We start from the raw sequence: 20,623 nt of genomic DNA, 5'->3' as shown, positions 1-20,623 counted from the left end.
TTACTCTGTTGTGCATAATTGTCTAATTAGAAATCGTCAACATTATTATTTATTACTTTGACCATTATTCTTATCACACTTACTATTATCACTACTATCACTACTACTACTACTATTACTATTATTACTACTACTATTATTATCTTCACTACCTACAACGTTGGTAATGTTGTGTTCATATTTTCGCTGAGTATACAACAGGCCTCTTGTAAGAGTGTAAACAAGAGAGGGAGACAGTGTGTGTGAGCGTGCATGTGTGCTGTATCTAACACCATGGCCACACTCAGATCCTGTCTGAAGATTTGGTGACAGTGGGACAGTGTGTATGTGTGTATCAGTCTGTGTGTGTGAGTGTGTGTGTGGTAGTTGGATCAAGTGCTCCCTGGACAGGGGCCCTCTCCCATCATGCGTGTCCCCGCAGCCGAACTCTCTCTGGGGCGTCCTCTTCTAACCAATAGGCCCCCTTCTCCAGCACCCCGTCCTCACAGAGCACAGCAGCGGCCTCCAGCCCTGTCCTGAGACTAACTCTGACACGGACACGAACACACACACACACACACACACACACACACACACACACACACACACACACACACACACACGCACACACCCTGTGTGTACATGCCGCATGCACATGCATTCTTGATCAAGGATTAAGTCATTGACATAAATGCATACATTGCCATACATGAAAAAACAGCCACACACACACACACACTTGCATAACCACCCATTTTCACAGTCCCTCCTTCTCTTGTGCATGTGCGCGCGCACACACTCACACACATACACACACACGCACACGAACACACACACACTCTGACCTCGCGCACACACACACACACACCCACACCCACATTCTGAAACTAAAAACCAAAACATAAACAAACTCACAGCATACAAAGACAGAAAGACAATCAAGCACACATAATAAGCCCACAAAGACAAGACAGACAGACAGACAGACAGACACACACACACACACACACACACACACACACACACACACACACACACACACACACACACACATTGACACATTATTAGGCACACCATCCACTGGCAATGGGCAACTCCGCTCGCAAAGGGGAGGGGGGCGAGGAGGGCGGTGAGGAGGAGGAGAAGGGGGAGGACGGAGAGAAGGAGAAAGTGATCAAGAAGGAGGAGGAGGAGGGTGCGGAGAAGGAGAAGGAGGAGGAGGCGACTGCTCAAGAGGAAGAGGAGGAGGCGGCGGAGGACGACGAGGACCTCCCCACGGGCGTGGACGACCTGCTGGCCAGCGGCGACCCCGTCCTCGACCTCAGCTACAAGAAGTTCCGGCGCATTCCGCGGCAGGTCCTGGGCCTGGAGCACCTGGAGAAGCTGTACATGTGCGGCAACCGGCTGCGCAAGGTGCCGCGCGGCATCACGCAGCTGCAGGGCCTGCGCACGCTGGCGCTGGACTTCAACAAGCTGGACGACGTGCCGCTGGCCGTGTGCCAGCTGGTCAACCTCACCCGCCTGTACCTGGGCAGCAACCGGCTCATGACCCTGCCGCCGGAGGTGCGGCAGCTGCAGGCGCTGCGCTGCCTGTGGGTGGACAGCAACTACTTCCAGCGCTTCCCCAAGCAGCTGTACGACCTGCCCCACCTGCGCTCGCTGCAGTTCGGGGACAACCGGCTGCGCACGCTGCCCAGCGACTTCTCCCGCATGGAGGCCCTGCGCGGACTCTGGCTCTACGGCAACCGCTTCGAGGTGAGTCTGGCTCACACTAATGAATGCATGAATGAATGAATAAGATAATGATTGTATCAGATCAAGTCAATTCAAGTCAAGTCAAGTCGGTTTTATTGTCAATTTCTTTACATGCGCTGGTCATACAAAGAATTGAAATTACGTTCCTTACTTTCCTATGCAGACATAGACATAGACTGTAGACTCTAGGTGTAGACATAGACAATTAGACATAGACAGTATGCATACGTACATTACACCTAGAGTACCTATACAGACATACAGACAAATAAAAATGCAAGACTGGGCAACAGCAGACATACTTAGAACATATATTAACAATGTTATAATATGTAGAATGAATGTATCAGATGACAGCGAAAGCCCACCTGGGAAACTCCCATTGTCATTGTGACACAGTACTCCATAGCACACAAGTGCACACAACGAAATTGCATTTATGCCTGACCCGTGCAAGGGGGCATCCCCCAATGGCGTCCCAAGGGAGCAGTGCGGCGGAACGGTACCATGTTCATGGTACCTCAGTCATGGAGGAGAGCATTGGTTAATTACTCCCTCCACCAACCTGGCGGGTTGGGAGTTGAACCAGCAACCTTTGGGATACAAGTCGGACGCCCTAACCGCTTACCCATGACTACCCATGACTGCCCAGATGAATGTATCAGAAGAATATGGCAATACAGAAAGGAAGTTATCAATAGAGGTGCTTAACTCGAATCTTTGAGGCGTCCGGATTGATTGGATCATTCCAAGGAGGGTATCCGGATTAGACGGATCATTCGGATCACTCGGATCACTTATTTAAAATAAATAAAAATAAAATAATAATAATGCATTTTTTAAAACGTTTCTGCCGTTAAGTATCTATGCGCCTCGCCTTTGTTGTCCCATTTATCAATTCACGTTGATAAATCAAAGAGTAAGACAGTTTCATCAACAAAACTCACATTTCCTAAATTCATGCTGCGATCCGACCCACCTGGGTCTCCTCACTAAACATGCAACCACGACTCGAAGAGCCTTTGGCAGCAGTGAAACGGCATGTTCCTGATTTTGCAATAAATAATGTGTGTGTTTGTATTTAAGAAGACTAAAAGTCAAATATTTGGGAGCAGAAGTCTAGCTGAGCAGGGACAGTCAGGAGGCGAGCAGCAGATGACCACTCGCTTCCGCTGCCGAGTTGCCTTGCGACTCGCACACTCGTGGCAAAAACGAAACTTAAGCGTTGATCCGATCCGTAGGGGATTCGCTGCTACCAACAACTCAGTCAGGATTCGTCTCACCGAGTCGCAGAGGGCGCCGCTGCTGACTCGGACGAGGGGAGTGACAGCAGTGGCTTTAAAGTCTGTACGCTGTAACGCAGTGAGTGATAGTAGAGTCACGTCTGTAGACTATAAGAGTAGCCTACAGACTGAGATGTAAAAGCGTTGGCAGAGCACTGTTAACATTTAGAAATGTAGACCTCAACAGAGTCAGAAGCACACACATAGGCTAGGGAGTGGGGATCCGTGACTCAATTGGCCACAACAGGCAGGACAGATCAAACAGGCTCGATGAATGACGAGGCGGGAGTTGGTTCCGTTTTACTCAGTGAGTGTTTGTGACTGAACAGCATACTAGAGAGATTAGAGAATGGCTGTTGTAGTCAACTAAAGAGGATATATTCCGGTTTCACAATTTCTCGCGCTGTAACTGCCATTTTGTTGACATATTAATGAAATGCCGTCTGACCCGCCTTTGGCCTTTGGCCTGTCCGGATGAGGTCTTGATCCGGCTCTCCAACCGGATCGTGCGGGTTTTATATCAGCTCTAGTTATCAAGGCCTATATGTATAACCAGACCATAAACCAACCAGTCTTCATTATAGTGGCTTGCTCACATGAAGCTCCTAGGCAAATATTTTGTGAATAAGCAATACAGTAGGGCAACTAATGTTCAAAAGACATTTGGGAAGTGTGAAATGACTAAATTAGTGTGACAAAGGTGTAATTTTTACTTACAGTATGTGCCATGTTAACCATTGCTTTTGAGGTACCGGTAGGCCACTAATGTCACCTAGCCTGAATCCGGATTCTTTCACTTAGTGAGTTGTCATAGCGAAATGGAATTGAGCAGAGGCACTAGGTGGCGGAAGTTTGGCTAAATGTCACCTACAATACCATGTCACTAGCCTGATTATCATGACTTTCAACTCTCTTCGAGACTTGGTCTGACAAAGAGCATAACAACTAACACTGTCAAACGGCATGGATGACCCACCTCCCTTGGTTTGCTACTGGTCGAGGGCAGAAAAGGCTGAGCCAAAGTTTAAACCAAACATTTTCTTAGTCCCAATAGAACGTCTCTGCTTAAACCACGTCACTGCCTTGAACACGCCTCTACCCAGGACCGTTGGAGATGCTCAAAGTTGATTGCTTCCCGACAAAGTGGGTGGAGTTCCCCTGCCAGGGGGAACTCAGAATGTACCTGAACAAGCTCTTTTCCTGAGCAAGTGTAGCAGAGCCGAAGGTGTTGTGTCACTGCGAAGACGGAGCCTGGGTACCATGTCACCTCCATACACTCTATGACAAAAAGGCAGACCTATGGCATGTTCATTACACTACACTTGAAGTAGGGAAAAAGAGAAGCAGGAACACAGAGTGGCTGAGGGATGGAGGTAAACAGTGATTGAGTGAATCTGTCAATGACCAAATCAATAGAGCCCCTACCTACAGTACTGTGAATGCAAATTTCTGGAAAACTCTGTTCACAATCTTACAGTAGCTCAATTAAGCTCAACTAAGCAGTGCACAAACACACTGAATATGTGTGTGTGTGTGTGTGTGTATGTGTGTGTGTGTGCGTGTGTGTGTCTGTGCGTATGCCACACATGTGTATGTCCCCTTCATGTACAACTGTACTAGCTGATGGGTGGCCTGTCTGGTAAATATAGCAATCTCTATGGCAGGCACACTCAGTAAGAGTTACCAAGATATAAACACTGCATAACTGTAGCAAAACTACGTCACAACATTTTAGGAAACACAGATATGTGACTGCATCATGTAGTTTGCTGTATATGTCACCTTCACAGACTATGATGAGGACAATTTCCACATTGCCACGGCAACTACTTTGAGGATGACAAGTGATGCTACAGTGATACTGTAGGTTTAGATGTTTAACTGACACAGATCTGAACTCAGCAAAGTAACAAAAAACAGACAAGGCAAGTACAACCAAAGCATCACAGAAACACACAAGAAATGAGTGTAACTATCTAAAGTACAGGGTAGCTGTGCCTGGAATACAGCATAACCAACTGTACCTTCAACCAAAACATAACAACAATTCAACCTCTGCTCTCAATGTTTTCATATTCCACACCATGTATCCCCGTAACATGTCTGTTAACTGCTCGTCAGTGGCATTCTGAGCAAGAGTGCCCTGGGGAGAATACCTTTTCTCCAAACTGCCTGTCCTACGTCTCAGGAGAAATAAGCGGCTTGTGTTGAGATCTCACCCGAGGCCCTTATTGAGATGCCACCTGTGTCCTGCGGGACACACGGACGAGCCATGAGAGATAAGAATAGATTGGGAGGGGAAAATGGGAATATTTTTAAGGTTCTTCGCTGAATTTAAATTGGCCCCGACCAGCTACAGAAACAATAGGAAGACCCATTAGTAATCTGTGGGTGAGATCTCATCTCAAATGTGGCTTTTTCATACTGGTGGTGTGGCTTGCTTTCATCCCACATGAGGGCTTTGCTAAAGGCACTGCAGTGTAAAGTTAATGGACTGCTGTTCAGTGTAATGTAGTGCAATAATACTACAGTTGGTTACATTTTGCTGTCCCCATTAACAGCTGTTCTATGCAGCTCAACAACTTGTAACTACATGTATATTCAACATTATCTACTGTACTGTATTCTATTTGTACATTGTTCAGTACAGATTAGAGCAATGTATGAATAAAAGTACAATATTACATGCTGATATAGAGAGACTATCAATAGAAGCCGTAAAATCCAGTGTTCTCATCATGTACTGTAGTTGTGAATGCTTTGCAAAAGTAATGTACGTAATGGAATGAACCGCAAAAGACCAGAGTAGGGTTACTATCAGGCAGCAGGCCATATGTTCTTGAGATGAATGATCCTGCATACTTAAACGGTAGCTGTAAAGCAGCCGAGAGCGGAGAGTGCAGAGAGCAGAGGCAGAGGCTGAGCAGAGGGGTTTCCCTCCACGCTGAACCCAAACATGGCCGACACGAGACGCCTGTAGTCGCTCCAGCTCGTCAATCAGTCAGTCAGTCCCAATCACTTGCGGTTGGGACAAGTTTCCATTACAGCAGAGCAGATAGAGTAGAGTACAACGCAGCAGGCTTAATCAGGAGAGCCAACAGGTTGGGAACCCAGGGGTCAGTTGTCCCGGGCCCTTGGAGAGAGGGGATCCAGAATCGGGTCTCAAGTCAAGTCAAGTCAAGTAGGTTTTATTGTCAATTTCTTTACATGCACTGGTCATACAAAGAATTTGAAATTACATTTCTTGCTTTCCCATACAGACATAGACTAATTAAGGTAAGGACATAGACAGTATAGACATAGACAGTACTTATACATGGACTTAAGACAGTATGGACATAGACAGTGCTCATACAGACATTTAAAGTGCAAGACTGGACAACAGAAGACTTGTAGAGGACATACATTAAGAGGTATTTGTTGTGTTTTTGTGCTTTTCCTAAAAAAAGTCCTTTATAGCGTTCTGACATGGTAATAGTAGCATTTTGAAGAAAATAAATATAAAAGGTCTGTTCAAGTACACCAGCAGCAGTGTGGTGTGTGTGTGTGTGTGTGTGTGTGTGTGTGTGTGTGTGTGTGTGTGTGTGTGTGTGTGTGTGTGTGTGTGTGTGTGTGTGTGTGTGTGTATGTGTTTAGTGCAGGTAGAAGGTGCGTGTGTGCGTCTTGTGTGTGTGCGCTTGTGTGTGTGTGTGTGTGTGCGTCTGTGTGTGTGTTCGTGTGTGTGTGTGTGTGTGTGTGTGTGTGTCAGTGTGTGTATGTTTGGGTTTAGTGCAGAAAGTGCAGTGTGTTTGTGTGTGTGTGTGTGTGTGTGTGTGTGTGTGTGTGTGTGTGCATGTTTTGAGTTAGTGCAGGTTGAAAGTTCAGTCACAAGTATAGTAGTGCAGGTGGAATGTTCAGTCGCAGATATGGTGGTGGGGGATGGGGGGGGGGGGTTGTCAGTGGCCTTGCTGGCTAGAGGCTGACAGTGGGGGGGGGGGGGTTGTCAGTGGCCTTGCTGGCTAGAGGCTGACAGTGGAGGGAGAGTGGGTTGAGTGTTCAGCATCTTGATCGCCTGGTGGCATTGTGCTGCTCGCCAGCCGGTGGTACGGGAACGGAGGCGCCTGTACCTCTTTCCAGAGGGCAGGAGGCTGAACAGTTTGTGTGCAGGGTGGCTTGTGTCTTTGATGATCATCAGTGCTTTCCGGGTGAGGCGTGTGGTGTAAATGTCCTGCAGGGAGGGAGTGGTACTCCAATGATCTTCTTCGCTGTGTTCACAACACGCTGGAGTGTCTTCCTGTTTTTCTCCGTGCAGCTTCCTCCCCACACTGTGATGCAGTTGGACACGACGCTCTCTATGGTTCCTCTGTAGAATGTTGTCATGATGGAGGGTGTAGCATTGGCTTCTTTTAGTTTGCGCAGGAAGTAGAGACGCTGATGGGCCTTCTTCGCCAGTGATGTAGTGTTGGTGGTCCAAGAGAGGTCGTCGCTGATGTGCACTCCAAGGAACTTGGTGCTGCTCACTCTCTCCACAGCATCGCCGTCGATGGTCAGTGGTGGCAGTTGTTTTTGGACCCTTTGGAAGTTGACAACAATCTCCTTGGTCTTGTTGACATTCAGCAGGAGGTTGTTGTCTTTGCACCATCTGGCAGCAGGTCTACTTCTTCTCTGTAGTGAGTCTCATCGCCCTTGGTGATGAGGCCCACCAGTGTTGTATCATCCGCAAACTTCACTAGATGGTTAGTGCTGTGGGTCGTTGTGCAGTCGTGTGTCAGCAGCGTGAACAGCAGGGGGCTGAGAACACAACCTTGCGGAGCCCCCGTGCTCAGGGTCAGGGTGCTCGAGGTGTTGTTCCCTACCCGTACTGCTTGTGGTCTTTGCATCAGGAAGTCCAGCAGCCAGTTGCAGAGGGAGGTGCTGAAACCTAGTTTGTCCAGTTTTCTGATGAGTTGTTGTGGTATTATGGTATTGAATGCTGAACTGAAGTCAATGAACAGCATTCTCACATATGAGTCTTTATTGTCCAAGTGGGTGAGGGCTGGATGGAGGGCAGAGCAAATTGCATCCTCCGTGGATCGCTTGGCTCGGTATGCGAACTGGTAGGGGTCTAGGGTGGGGGGTAGGGTGGCTTTGATGTGTGACAGGACTAGCCGTTCGAAGCACTTCATGATTATGGGCGTCAGTGCTACAGGACGGTAGTCATTGAAGCATGATGGTGATGAATGAACACTGGATTCATTGAGTGTGTGGGGGCCTTTCAGATTACTTTGTCCTAGGCCTGGCCAAAGCTGTCAGCAGCCCTGTCTACGGCAGCAGGCCTAATGCATGCGTGTGCTGTTCGGGGTCAAGGAGTCGTGGTGGCTCAGCTGATTGGTTCTCTCTCTCTTTCTTTCTTTCTCTGTCGCTCTCTCAGGGCTGTTCCAAGGTATTTGGACGCCCTAGGCAAATATGGACGTTGGGCCCTTTCTTTCTCTTCAAACAATTGGGGAGGGCCCCCCTTGAGAGTGATTTTGACCACAGTATCATTAAAAATTACACTTTTCAATCATTGAATACAAAGAGGTGCCGCCACAGTCACAAAGTTGTCATTGCTGTCTTTTGAATGCAAGTAAATAACCAGTCAGCTCCAGGGCCCCACTTTCAGTTTTGGAGCCCCAAGCAATTGCCTAGTTTGCTTGTGTGTTTGTGACAGGCCTGCTCTTTCTCTCTTTCTCCCCTGGCTGGCCTGGCCCTGCTTGGCACAGGCTCCCTGATGGGGCCTGGTGTGGAGCCGAGCCGAGACCCAGCATACAGTACAGTAACCTGATCTGTCCCCGAGCACTCGGCTGGTTTATACAGCAGCGGCTTTTTGTTTAGAGGAGACTCTCATCTGCTCCTTCGGGCCCGCTAGTGCGTCTGAAGTGGCGCGTCTTCGGTAGCTTCTCATCTAGTACGTGTGGGCGTCAAGGAAAAATAGACAACGCTGAAGTGGTCCTTTACGTTGGGAGTAAATTATATTTTGTTTTACAGAAGACATTTTGTCTGTGGCACACTTGTTCTCGAAGCTGTCACGTTTTACTAGCAGACAAAACAAGCACTAATGAAGACATGTTAATAGACTTGGTGTAATGATATGTTGATGCTGCATGAGCTGCATAGAGCTGGATAATGCTGCACATAGCGAGGGACAACCCTGCAATTTATACAATTTAGATAATATGGATGAAATATGGTACATTACCTACAGTGCCTCAACAAGTTACTGCTATTGTTCAAAGATCCATGCACAGCTTCCAGGTGCTGGTAAAAGCAGGAGTGTTAAATACTTGAAAAGAAAGAAGTTTACCGCACACTTATTTGACTTTTTGCTCGTTTATTCAGAGCGAACAACGCGTTTCGCCTCTGTGCGTCATCAAGTTCGCTCAGGCTTTCGCTCAGCACAATGCCTGAGTTAACCTGATGACGCACAGAGGCGAAACGCGTTGTTCTTTCTGAATAAATGGGCAAAAAGTCAAACTAGTGTGCGGTAAACTTTTTTCTTTTGAGGTTACTACTAAGTGTTTACAGCTTTCAGCATGTGCATGCATGCTGTCCTGTTTTGCACTTTGTCTTTGCTGTCATTGAAACATGGGACAATCAGTCATTTTAGGGGTCCGGGCACACGTAAATTAGGGGTCCTGGCAGCCGTAAATTCTGGCTGTCCGAGGTGCCGAGGGGGAGTAGGTGACTTTGACGCCCCGCATCGCCCACCCCCCAGCCTCCCCAACCGCTCCGCTGGCTCCACCGGCTAGGATAAAGTTATTACAGAAGCAGGTGACTTTGGAGACCACCCCCCCAGGTGCGGGCAGGCACGGCAGAGTCATTACAGCAACGCTCAGCACACACCAGGCCACAGAGCCAGACTTCATTAAGGCACTGGCAGCTCGGCCCCAGGCCTACAGGGAGGGGGGCCACATGACAGGTGGAGGAGGAGGAGGAGGAGGAGGAGGAGGAAGAGGTGGAGGAGGAGGAGGAGGAGGAGAGTTGGGTATTGGGTATTGGGTAGTGAGGGAAAAAAGTGTGTTAAAGATCTCCAGTTTGAGTGTTGAGCTGGAATTGCGATTGTACAGCAGAATAATTGGTTCAGGGAGTTTGTGCATTAGTGATGATGGTGTCAAAAGTAAAAAGACTTTTTAAACAATGGAGGAAATATGTCCATATTCTCTGAGCACAAATCCGGAGTCGAAATATGCCAATATTTTCACGGATTCTTACAAAGCCGGGAAATGGTCAAAATCTGGTCCAGATACGTATGCTGTGTGTCATAAAATATATCCAGTCAAAATATCTCTGGATTCTAGCCTATTTTGCACAGTGAAAACTGTAAATCTTATCTGCCAATAGGTTAGGTTAGGAAGGTTAGACTTGACATGTTACAAGGCATTTACTGTAAGAGGCAGGCGAGGGTAGGGGTCATATGGAGGTCACGCTGTTCAGGCTGGGAAAAGGTCTTTATTATCATGTAGAAATGGTAACCGGCATTATGATCAACATCAGCTCAATCCTGAACTGTACTGAAGGGAGATATTTGGGGTTTTTTGGACTGCAGATGTGAATTAGCCTGAGGCTTACTCTGGTACAGTGCATGAAATGACAAAATTTGTGTTTTAATTGTACACGGTCCCTAATGAATTGATTAAATTAAGTGAGTGTGTGGGCTGTGTGCCTGTCCACGCACAGACATGTGAATATCAGAGTGGCTCTGTACAGTATGTGTGCCTGTCAATGAGCAGCAGCAACACCACCTCTCTACCTCTACTCTACCAAGAGGCCACAAGAGCAGCAGGTCAGGTGCACAGTTACAGTAACCTGACAAGTCAGCCCACATCAAGATGTATGGTCTGGCCTGGCCATGGACGAAAAAACGTCTGACGTCTGGGCATCTGGGACGTCTGGAGAAGGGTTCTACCCGAGACGTCACTGAAAAAAAACAAAAAACAATTGGGAGCATGAAATCCTGATTGTAGCGGACTTCTCTTCTTTTTTATCTGGCCGTGGAGGAACACATAGTAGGTTCAAACCAAGGGGCGTAAGAAGACAGCTCTGCACCGCTGTGGCCTTGCTGTCATTGTGGTAATCCAGTTGTGTTGCGGCAAATTGTGTTTTCTTGCCCCAGTAATAGTGCACTAGGTGATTATAGAGAATGTCTGCACAGGGGGTCTGGTGATATTGTCACCATGATAGGCAGGCAGCTGCTTGGAGCCCCATAGCCCCTATATAGCCTAGTGAATAACAGCTCACACTTTACTACGGTAGTGGCAATTTTGTTCATTCCTCTGAATTTTCACTTGGGGCCCCACATTAGCTTACAATCGCCTCTGGGTCTGTAGATCTGCAACAGGTTGTTAATGTTTGGTTGGCAAGATTTTGGAAGGATTTTAATGTCATCAGAAGTATTCCAAAATCAATCTGCTAAAGAAGCCATTGTATTGGGAAGACTTTGATTTGGTAGATAATGAGTTGAGGTGTCAGTGAGTGGGCTTATTTGGTTTGCCTGATAGAAGTAGTATAGTATAATGTTGTCAAACTGTTGACAAGCATTTCAGCAGAGTGCTGGGGGTTTCATTGGAAATGTCTTTGTGCTGACAAAAAGCAAGACAGCAGAGTCTTACCCCTTCCCATCCCTCTACCGGAGTCTTTTCATTCATTTAGACATATCTCCAAGCATTTCTCGGTGTTCCCATAGAATCCTGTCCCACCAGCGGTGAGAGTTTCTATAGACCTCTGAACTGTACCTGCCTCCTCCGCAACACTCCTCAGAATCACAAAACATCACTTGTCTGGCCCAGTGTCAGGCACTGGACTGCTACGTCGGTGAACCAGGTTCAATTCCGTCCCAGGTCATTTGCCAATCCTTCCCCGTCTCTCTATCCCAACTCGCTTCCAGCCTCTCCTCCACTGTCCTATCACGAAAAATAAAGGCAAAACAAAACAAAACAGCCCAAACAAAATATATTTTAAAAAACACATGTTACAGCAAAGGGCAATTCTTTCTGACAGTCCTGGTAACACGATAGAAAATACTATATTATGGGTAAAAACGGTAGACAAAATGAAACAACAATAAATGGACCATACGTTGAAATACTGTAGTAGCTCTGTTAGTTGCTTTAGACATCTGTCGAAGTACTTCTTACTTTTCCCATTGTGTTCTAGTTACTTCAAGTTTCTGTAGAGCCCTGTCACAATAGAGCTTGAAAGTGACGTCACTTCCCCCGATTCCATGGGACCTCAACAGCATTTTTAGCCGAAAATCGTAGCATGTAATCCAATGGCGGTATTAAAATGATATTTCGATCCCCTTCGAGTTGTGCCACGAGCTCTACATATGTTGTTTCTGATATTTTTGTTTTATTAAACGAACCCAAAAACTTTTTAGAAAGCTGTGTTTCTTCACATTTTTCAAGCAGACGGCCTCGGAACAAAACATTGATGCTTCTGCATGAATAATCTTTATCTAGCCTCTTAAACAGCATATTTGGAGCCCAGCGCATATAATGATTGTGATCGGAAGATATTTACTCGCTACCATGTTAAGTCAAGTCAAGTAGGTTTTTATTGTCAATTTCTTTACATGCACTGGTCATACAAAGAATTTGAAATTACATTTCTTGCTTTCCCATACAGACATAGACTAATCTAGGTAAGGACATAGACAGTATAGACATAGACAGTACTTATACATGGACTTAAGACAGTATGGACATAGACAGTGCTCATACAGACATTTAAAGTGCAAGACTGGACAACAGAAGACTTGTAGAGGACATACATTAAGAGGTATTGTTGTGCTTTTGTGCTTTTCCTAAAAAAGTCCTTTATAGCGTTCTGACATGGTAATAGTAGCATTTTGAAGAAAAATAAATATTTAAAAGGTCTGTCAAGTACACCAGCAGCAGTGTGTGTGTGTGTGTGTGTGTGTGTGTGTGTGTGTGTGTGTGTGTGTGTGTGTGTGTGTGTGTTGTGTGTGTGTGTATGTGTTTAGTGCAGGTAGAAGGTGCGGTGTGCGTCTGTGTGTGTGTTCGTGTGTCTGTGTGTGTGTGTGTGTGTGTGTGTGTGTGTGTGTGTGTCAGTGTGTGTGTGTTTGGGTTTAGTGCAGAAAGTGCAGTGTGCTTGTGTGTGTGTGTGTGTGTGTGTGTGTGTGTGTGTGTGTGTGTGTGTGTGTGTGTGTGTGTGTGTGTGTGTGTGTGTGTGTGTGTGTGTGCATGTTTTGAGTAAGTGCAGGTTGAAAGTTCAGTCACAAGTATAGTAGTGCAGGTGGAATGTTCAGTCGCAGATATGGTGGGGGGGGAGGGGGGGGGGGGTTGTCAGTGGCCTTGCTGGCTAGAGGCTGACAGTGGAGGGAAAGTGGGTTGAGTGTTCAGCATCTTGATCGCTTGGTGCATTGTGCTGCTCGCCAGCCTGGTGGTACGGTTGTTAGATGGTCAGCTTAGGTACCGTGAAATGCGGAACTAAGGGGCGGAACTTTCAAGCTCTATAGCTATTTAAGTTTTTAAAGACCTCTGTCAAAAATTCTGCAGGCACTGTACCTTCCCCCTCCACTCCAACCACCCCTTGCCAAGCTGGAGCATGCATGCCAGTTCTGTCTGTTCCATCTGTCAAAGTAGGCATCTCTACTCCCATTGAATTCCACTAAGTTCCAGTTTCTCTAGAACCCTGTCACAGGATTTAGGCCAGCGGTTCCCAAACTTTTTCTGCAAGGACCCCCTTTTGGACTTACGAATATTTTCGCGACCCTGGGCCTAGGCATTTTTTTATCCATTAATATTACTAGATTTTCCATTTTCCAAATTATGGAATTATGTTAGCTGGTAGCTGTTAGCTGTTAACCTATGGATTTTCCGTTTTCATGCAATGTTCCTTTTGTCTGCGACCCCCCTTCAGCACCTCTGCGACCCCCCCCCCCACACACACACACACTGGGGCCACGACCCCCAGTTTGGGAACCACTAAGCTTGGCTATTTAAGTTATTTGCTGTGGTGCAGCATGTATGGCAGGTCGCTTTTCTTGCTGTCCTCTCCGGATACCTCCTGATTGGTGGTCTTGGGCATTGTGCGTCGTGGACATTTTTAGTTCCTCATTAGCGTACCCGAGAGAACCTCCCGAGGCCCCGGACCCTCCCAGGACAGCTATTTCAGTGAGCACTATCAGGATAGCAGCAGTGGAGGCGGCAGCGGCAGAAAGTTCTGGAAAAGTTATCGGGTTGGAGTACATTTAGGATTCTTAACCCGCCAGAGGATACTGTCATAAAAGAAGCATTTTGAAATGTTCATAATATTGGGGTACAAAGAATATGCCATTTAGATAAAACATTTAGAACGTTGCATTATTGAAGAACATAATATTATTTTATAGAATGTTGGAAAGAAAGGGATAATGAACCTTCTTGACATTTCGGTCCGTTAGTTTAATGATCAAGAGGTATGTAGTATGATCACTGTGTACGATAACTCAGCTCGAACTGCTTGTCCAAAGTATTGTCCAGTGTGGGGTTACAGGTAGGTGCCTTGGGCACTTTAGAAATGTCAGGGTGTTACAAAAAAAATAGCCAACTCTCCATTAGTGTATTATGGTTGCATTTACAGTAATGTCTGACTATTACAAAAGTTATGAATCTTGTGTTATCTTATACAGTTGCAGTGTACTCTATTTTATAACCCTCAAATGTCTGACAAAAGTCCCAATAGATAGCAACTGAAGGGAGGGGGACACAGGTAGGTCAAGCAAGAAGTAAAGTAAAGCGGACCTGTGTGCGTGTACGTGTGTGTGCGTGCGTGCGTGCGTGCGTGCGTGCGTGCGTGCCCGCATGTGTGTGTGGTAAGTAAAGCTGACCCCCCCCCCCTCTCTCTCTCTCTCCTGTCTGTCCTTATTCATCATAACCATTAGTGTGGAAGAGGGGGTGAGACAGGTAGAGAGGAAGACAGAGAGGGACAGACGGCAAGAAACAGATAGTGTCACCAACCCTGTTCTTAATAAAGAAAGTAACCCGGTGTCCAAATCCCATGCTTCATATCTCTGCACACACACAACCACCACCTCAAAAGACAGAGATAGAGCACAGTGTGTGTGTGTGTGTGTGTGTGTGTGTGTGTGTGTGTGTGTGTGTGCCTGTGTGACACAAATGCATTGTGTCAGGTATAGCACGACTCAGTGTTCATAGTCAGTGACAGTCATTTGCAGTCAGCAAAATCATGGTAAGCATTAAGGCAACTTGAATGACCTGACCTACATAGGCCCTTATTTGAGATGAATGATGGAATTAAAGTTCTGACACCCTGCAATGAAGTATGCGTTTTTAAAGACCTCCTTAAAGTCTGGTTTTCATGTAAAATTGGAGAATGTGAATTACTGTGTAAGTGTAAGTAAAATAGCTGAATATAGCGTTCAGGCTTAATTTTTTGTTGTTGATAATTTCAGTGAATAATGTGGTTCAAAGTTGTGTTAAGGAACACATCATATGCCGTACATCTGCATATGTGCATGCATCTGTGAAATAACGGTATTTATTTAATGTACATTTTGTGCACATGAGTGGATTTTAAAATGAGCTAAAGCCCATAGAAGGAGTGTAGAATCTTGTTTTCCAGAATCTTGTTTCTTGATTGTTTTTTAGAATGCTTCACAGCCACCCTGCCCTTGGGTTTCAGCCACTACAGGCTAATACTGTACGTGTGTCTGTCTGTCTGTCTGTGTCTGTGCCTTGTGGTTTTGTGCAGGAGTTCAGCTGCTGTAATCCACTGCACTTCTACTTAGATCATTAAAGATGATTTGTTCCTTCTCTGAGCAAGTCCAGTGGCTTACAGCTAAACTCTTAAGATAACATGACCCGGATGCATGAGTATTTTCACAGACACATGTTCCTAAAAAAAAGTTTGAGAAACACTGCGTTAGAGCCACGGCTGGGCCAGGCTTCACTCTTATTAACTACAGATTGTAGATGGATAGAATATTTATTGTCCTTTCGAAAATTGTTCTGTGTTATTTACAGTACGTCCAGACCCGACTGCAGAACCAAATCGTTCTACGGGCATTTGATGGAGTATGGGGGGGCACCTTGGCGGGGGGTATGGGGTATGGGGGAGGAAATTTTTGTATGGGGGAGGAAATTTTTGTATTTCTTAGATGCAATTTCCTGCATTTTAACCAAATTGTGGGCTCAGTTTCAGCTCTACGGACCAGCACTTTTGTTTCTAAATATGGGACAATCCCATTATTTCAAATGATCACTGTTCACTTATTATTTCACATTTAGGTCTACTGACAATGTCTAAATAGTGTAGCCTATTCATTTATTTGTTTATTAGGGCTATGGTGGTTAAGCAAAGGTGAAATTTTATCTTATACTTTATATTTACTGTATTCCGAAGAAAATACTCATTTGTTGCATATTAATGACCATATCAGCATGTTTAGGTGAATAAGCCCTGGGGGGGCACAGCAGCTTGGCTGAGGGGGCAATGCCCTCCAATGCCCCCCGTGGCGCCGGCCCTGAGTACGTCTGAAACTGTTACGAAAAACAAAGAGACACAATAGACAAACACAATACCCCATAGGCTACTATACGTATCTTAAATAGCATACAGTGGTGAAGTGCAATAATTCAGAAATGATCAAAATGCTCTGGTAAACTCAGTTTTTTTTCTTTGCAACCACAGTAGCCTCTTTGGATAACAAAACGGGCAGCGATGGTCTTAAGATCAGATGGTTGTAGGTTTGAATCCCACCCGTACCTCTCCCTATACCTGTGCCCTTGAGCAAATGTCCTAGAGCAGTGATTCTCAACTGGTGGGTCGGGACCCAAAAGTGGGTCGCGGAGGGTTCCTGGGTGGGTCGCGGAGCTGTGATGCAATGCACTAAAAATGACTATGATGTTGAAGACAGAGTGAAACATGGTTAAAAGGCCTTTTCCTCTCCACTACTTCATAAGACACATTGTATATCAGCATAAAATACCAATAATAATGCATATTATGAAATGCATGATAATATTTGTTATTATTATTGGAAGAATCTGACGGTGCGACACGCAGTTTGGGTCACAACATATTGACCACGGCAAATTGTGGGTCACAAGACTATTCCAGTTGAGAACCACTGTCCTAGAGGAAGGTACCTATAACCTTATAACTATAAGTCCCTGTGGATAAAAGTGTCAGCAAAGTGTTATGTAATGTGATAACATGACCTGGATGAATGAGTCTTCACAGACACATGTGCCTAATGGTTCTGTGCAAGATTGCAAATGTACTGCTGGGAACAGGCTACACTCTTTTTAACTGAACTGAGCGGGTGCTGGACAGATGATAAGTTCAGAGTTAATAACTAAATTGTGGGGATGCTAGCACAAAATACCTAACTCAGTTTTCTTTTTCTGTGTAGGAGTTCAAATATGCTGTTGGGAGCAGGCTGCAGGCTTGCCAATAACTAAATGGTGGGGATGCTAGTAAACAAATAGTAAACTCTGTGTTCCTCTCTTCTGTGGCAGGAGTTCCCCAAGGTGCTATTGCGCATGGAGGGCCTGGAGATCCTGGACATAGACAAGAACAAGATCAGCACCTTCCCCAGCCTGGCGCACCTGCCCAACCTGCGCCTCTTCTCCTACGACCACAACCCCACGGAGGGCCCGCCCAAGGTCACCGAGGAGGTCGTCCTGGTCGGGGAGGGCGCGGCCGAGGAGCTGGAGGCACGCGAGCGGCGCATCGAGAGGCGGGAGCAGAAGCAGAGGGAGCGCGAGGAGGAGGAGGCGGCGGCCGCCGCGGAGGCAGCAGCGGCTGCAGAGGCAGCCGAGGCCGAGGCCGCCGAGGAACGCGCCATTCACGGCATCCTCAAGAACTCAGGCAACGGCCCCAACGGCAAAGCGGCCAATGGCGGATGCGTGCTCAACGGACACCCCGGCACGGACGGAGGCGGCGGAGGGGAGGAGGGGGAAGGAGAGGTGGGCCTGGGAGTGGAGTTCATGGAAGGGGAGTTGGAGTACGAGGAGGAAGGGATTGACTATGAGAGGGACGTGTATGTGTGTGAGGGCGAGGGCTTTGAGTACGAGGGGGGCCTTCTGGAGTATGAGGGCGCAGAGTTAGACTATGAGTATGAGGAGGAAGAGCGTCCTCAGGTGCTGAGGAGATGAACCGGACATTAACAGTGATAACCTGATCATTAACAACTCCACCCCTTCAATGGGTAAGGGCGTGCTGTCAAAAGGACCTAAGCTCTATCCACCTTGTCATCCACGGTTACAAGCATGGCACCCTTACTGTTTTGGTTGCAGTTGCTATTGGTAGTTCATTCAGTAGGGTCGTGGGAGCATGACAAACGTTGAAATGGACGGGCTTAATGGGCACGTTTGGAATTCTAGAATCTTCCATTGTTGTGGAACACGTTTTTGTAGTGTGGGCCGGGGCATACTGTCTTAGGCGCCATATTGACTCTCGCATTCAAGTCAATAGATCGAACGCACAATATGTCTCTGCAATCAGGTCTGATTGGTTGTAGGTCTGGCCAGCAGTACAAAGACAGTTGAAAGACATCTCTCTCAAGGCTCTTTTGAGAACTTCCTCTCTGTTTGAGGTTTTCCAGATAAAGCTCCATTTCCAATCTGGGAGCGACAGCTAAGCTACCCATTTTATTGAATGTTCAAAAGCTCTTTTAAAGACATTATATTATAAAAGCATTTAAGTAGAATTTATTGATTCATTCATTTATTGTGCATGGTTGACTTCTTGACTTTCCGCCAATCATATCCTTGTCGCATTCAACGACGGGCGGAGTTGACAGGCTGCAAGGTATGATGGCAATTCGTTACCATGGACACATGAGGGCTGATCCACTCTTTGAACTTCAACACTTTTTTTAAACATCCAAGGGCTGGGAGCTGCACAGATGGTTCCTGTTGAGGACATGGACAGTGTGTGTATATGTGTGTGTGTGTGCGCGCACGTGTGTGTGTGCGTGTGTGTACAAAAATGGGCATACCTGAATAAGTGTGATGTTTGCATAACCATTTAACTTCATGTCAAATACGTATGAGGACTGTCTGTGACCGTGTGTGTGTATGTGTGTGTGTGTGTGTGTGTGTGCATGTGTGTTTCATGAGCTGTGTACACAGGAGGTGTAGAGCGACCCAGGTACTGCTGTGTGTGTTGTGTGCCGGTGAAACTGAAGCTTGTCTCATTAAAGAATAAACACACTCCTGAGCAGCTGTTCATCTATCAGTGACACATGATCGCAGTGAGCTGACGCTGTCCTGCTTACACACACCCAAATGAGGGTCTTTCACTCACACACACACACACACACACACACACACACACACACACACACACACACACACACACACACACACACACACACACGTGTGCGTGCACTGCATACACACACACACACAGAGGCACTTATAGATGCGTACACATTTGTGCGCCCACACACACAGAAACTGCACAAATATGCTCACATGCATGGTCACATTTAGAGAGAGAGCGAGAGCAAGAACGAGACTCAAGACTCACATTTACGAGCCATCTTTCTGTCACACAATGTCACACATACATACACATATGCACATGAATACACACACACACACACACACACACACACACACACACACACACACACACACACACACACACACACACACACACACACTCCCCCTCCTCCCTCTCTCACACAGCTCTCACAACACAGCTCTGACTACAGCCAAACTGACCCAGAAAATCACAATATCCATTTTTACATGCACCAGCAGCAGCCAGACACTAGTGTTGTGATGTTCGTGAACGAATTGATTCATTTGAACGGCTCTCAAAAGTGAATGATGGGAACCGTATCACAGCTGGGGGAGACACCCTACCGTGTTTTCGTTCATTTTTCATTCGTTTTAAGCACATGACCTTCATGTGAGTACTTTCATTTGGGGAAAAAAATAACAGTCTTCCTTGGAGAGTGGCAGAAACTCAGACACAGAAAGTCTTTAGATGCAGGAGGACAATCAGTTGTTTAGACAAAATTACCAAGACGTGGAGTGAAAAATACTATGTTCTTAACACTGGGAAAATAATTAAACGAGCCGGGTTTTTGAACAGCTCTTTGAAAGGAACGAGCCACTATGATCCGGATCCTGTAAAAGAGGCAGAAATCCAATCTCTGCTACACCCATCTCCCCCCCCCCCCCTTCTCTCACTCACTCTCTCTCTCTCTCACACAGACACACACACACACACACACACACCAACATCTTCTGTGTGTCTCTCGCTCCCTCTCTCTAACAAACGAGCCCCGTGTGTAGGTGAATGAGCAGATTGTGTGCCCCAGACATGGAGAATGAGAGATGGGAGGGACACGACAGAGGAGGCAACATTGGGGCACGCGTGCACACACACAGACACACACCGACACACACACACACACACACACTCACACACAGGTGTGTCACTGAGAGAGAGAGAAGGAGAGGGTAGAGTGATGGACGGAAAAGAGAACAGAGGGAAGCGGCGTGAGAGAGAGAAATGAAAGACACTGAGAGTCCGACTAGGATGAGAGAAATAGTTGGCGTACGGTGGGGCTTAGACCAGGTAGAAAAAAGAGACACAAGCAGGTGGTAGCAGAGGGGAGAAAGCGA

General features: G+C 46.5%; 1 protein-coding gene across 1 annotated transcript; it reads left to right on the top strand.

The window, feature by feature from the left end:
• Positions 1–848: 848 nt before the first annotated feature.
• Positions 849–19,198, top strand: LOC134446842 (leucine-rich repeat-containing protein 10B). Its single transcript, XM_063196132.1, has 2 exons — positions 849–1,734; positions 17,498–19,198. The coding sequence occupies exons 1-2, from the start codon at positions 1,066–1,068 to the stop codon at positions 18,134–18,136; spliced, it is 1,308 nt and encodes a 435-aa protein (XP_063052202.1). The 5' UTR covers positions 849–1,065; the 3' UTR covers positions 18,137–19,198.
• The last annotated feature ends 1,425 nt before the right edge of the window (positions 19,199–20,623 follow it).

The sequence above is a fragment of the Engraulis encrasicolus genome, chromosome 4 (assembly GCF_034702125.1).
Source record: "Engraulis encrasicolus isolate BLACKSEA-1 chromosome 4, IST_EnEncr_1.0, whole genome shotgun sequence".
In the NCBI taxonomy this organism is placed as follows: domain Eukaryota; kingdom Metazoa; phylum Chordata; class Actinopteri; order Clupeiformes; family Engraulidae; genus Engraulis; species Engraulis encrasicolus.
This window is presented reverse-complemented; position numbering and strand designations above follow the sequence as displayed.

Bases quoted from the DNA above. Each gene is read 5' to 3' on its own strand.
- LOC134446842 (XM_063196132.1), top strand. From the start codon at position 1,066: ATGGGCAACTCCGCTCGCAAAGGGGAGGGGGGCGAGGAGGGCGGTGAG. The intron at 1,735-17,497 runs GTGAGTCTGGCT...CTTCTGTGGCAG, and splicing joins TCTACGGCAACCGCTTCGAG to GAGTTCCCCAAGGTGCTATT.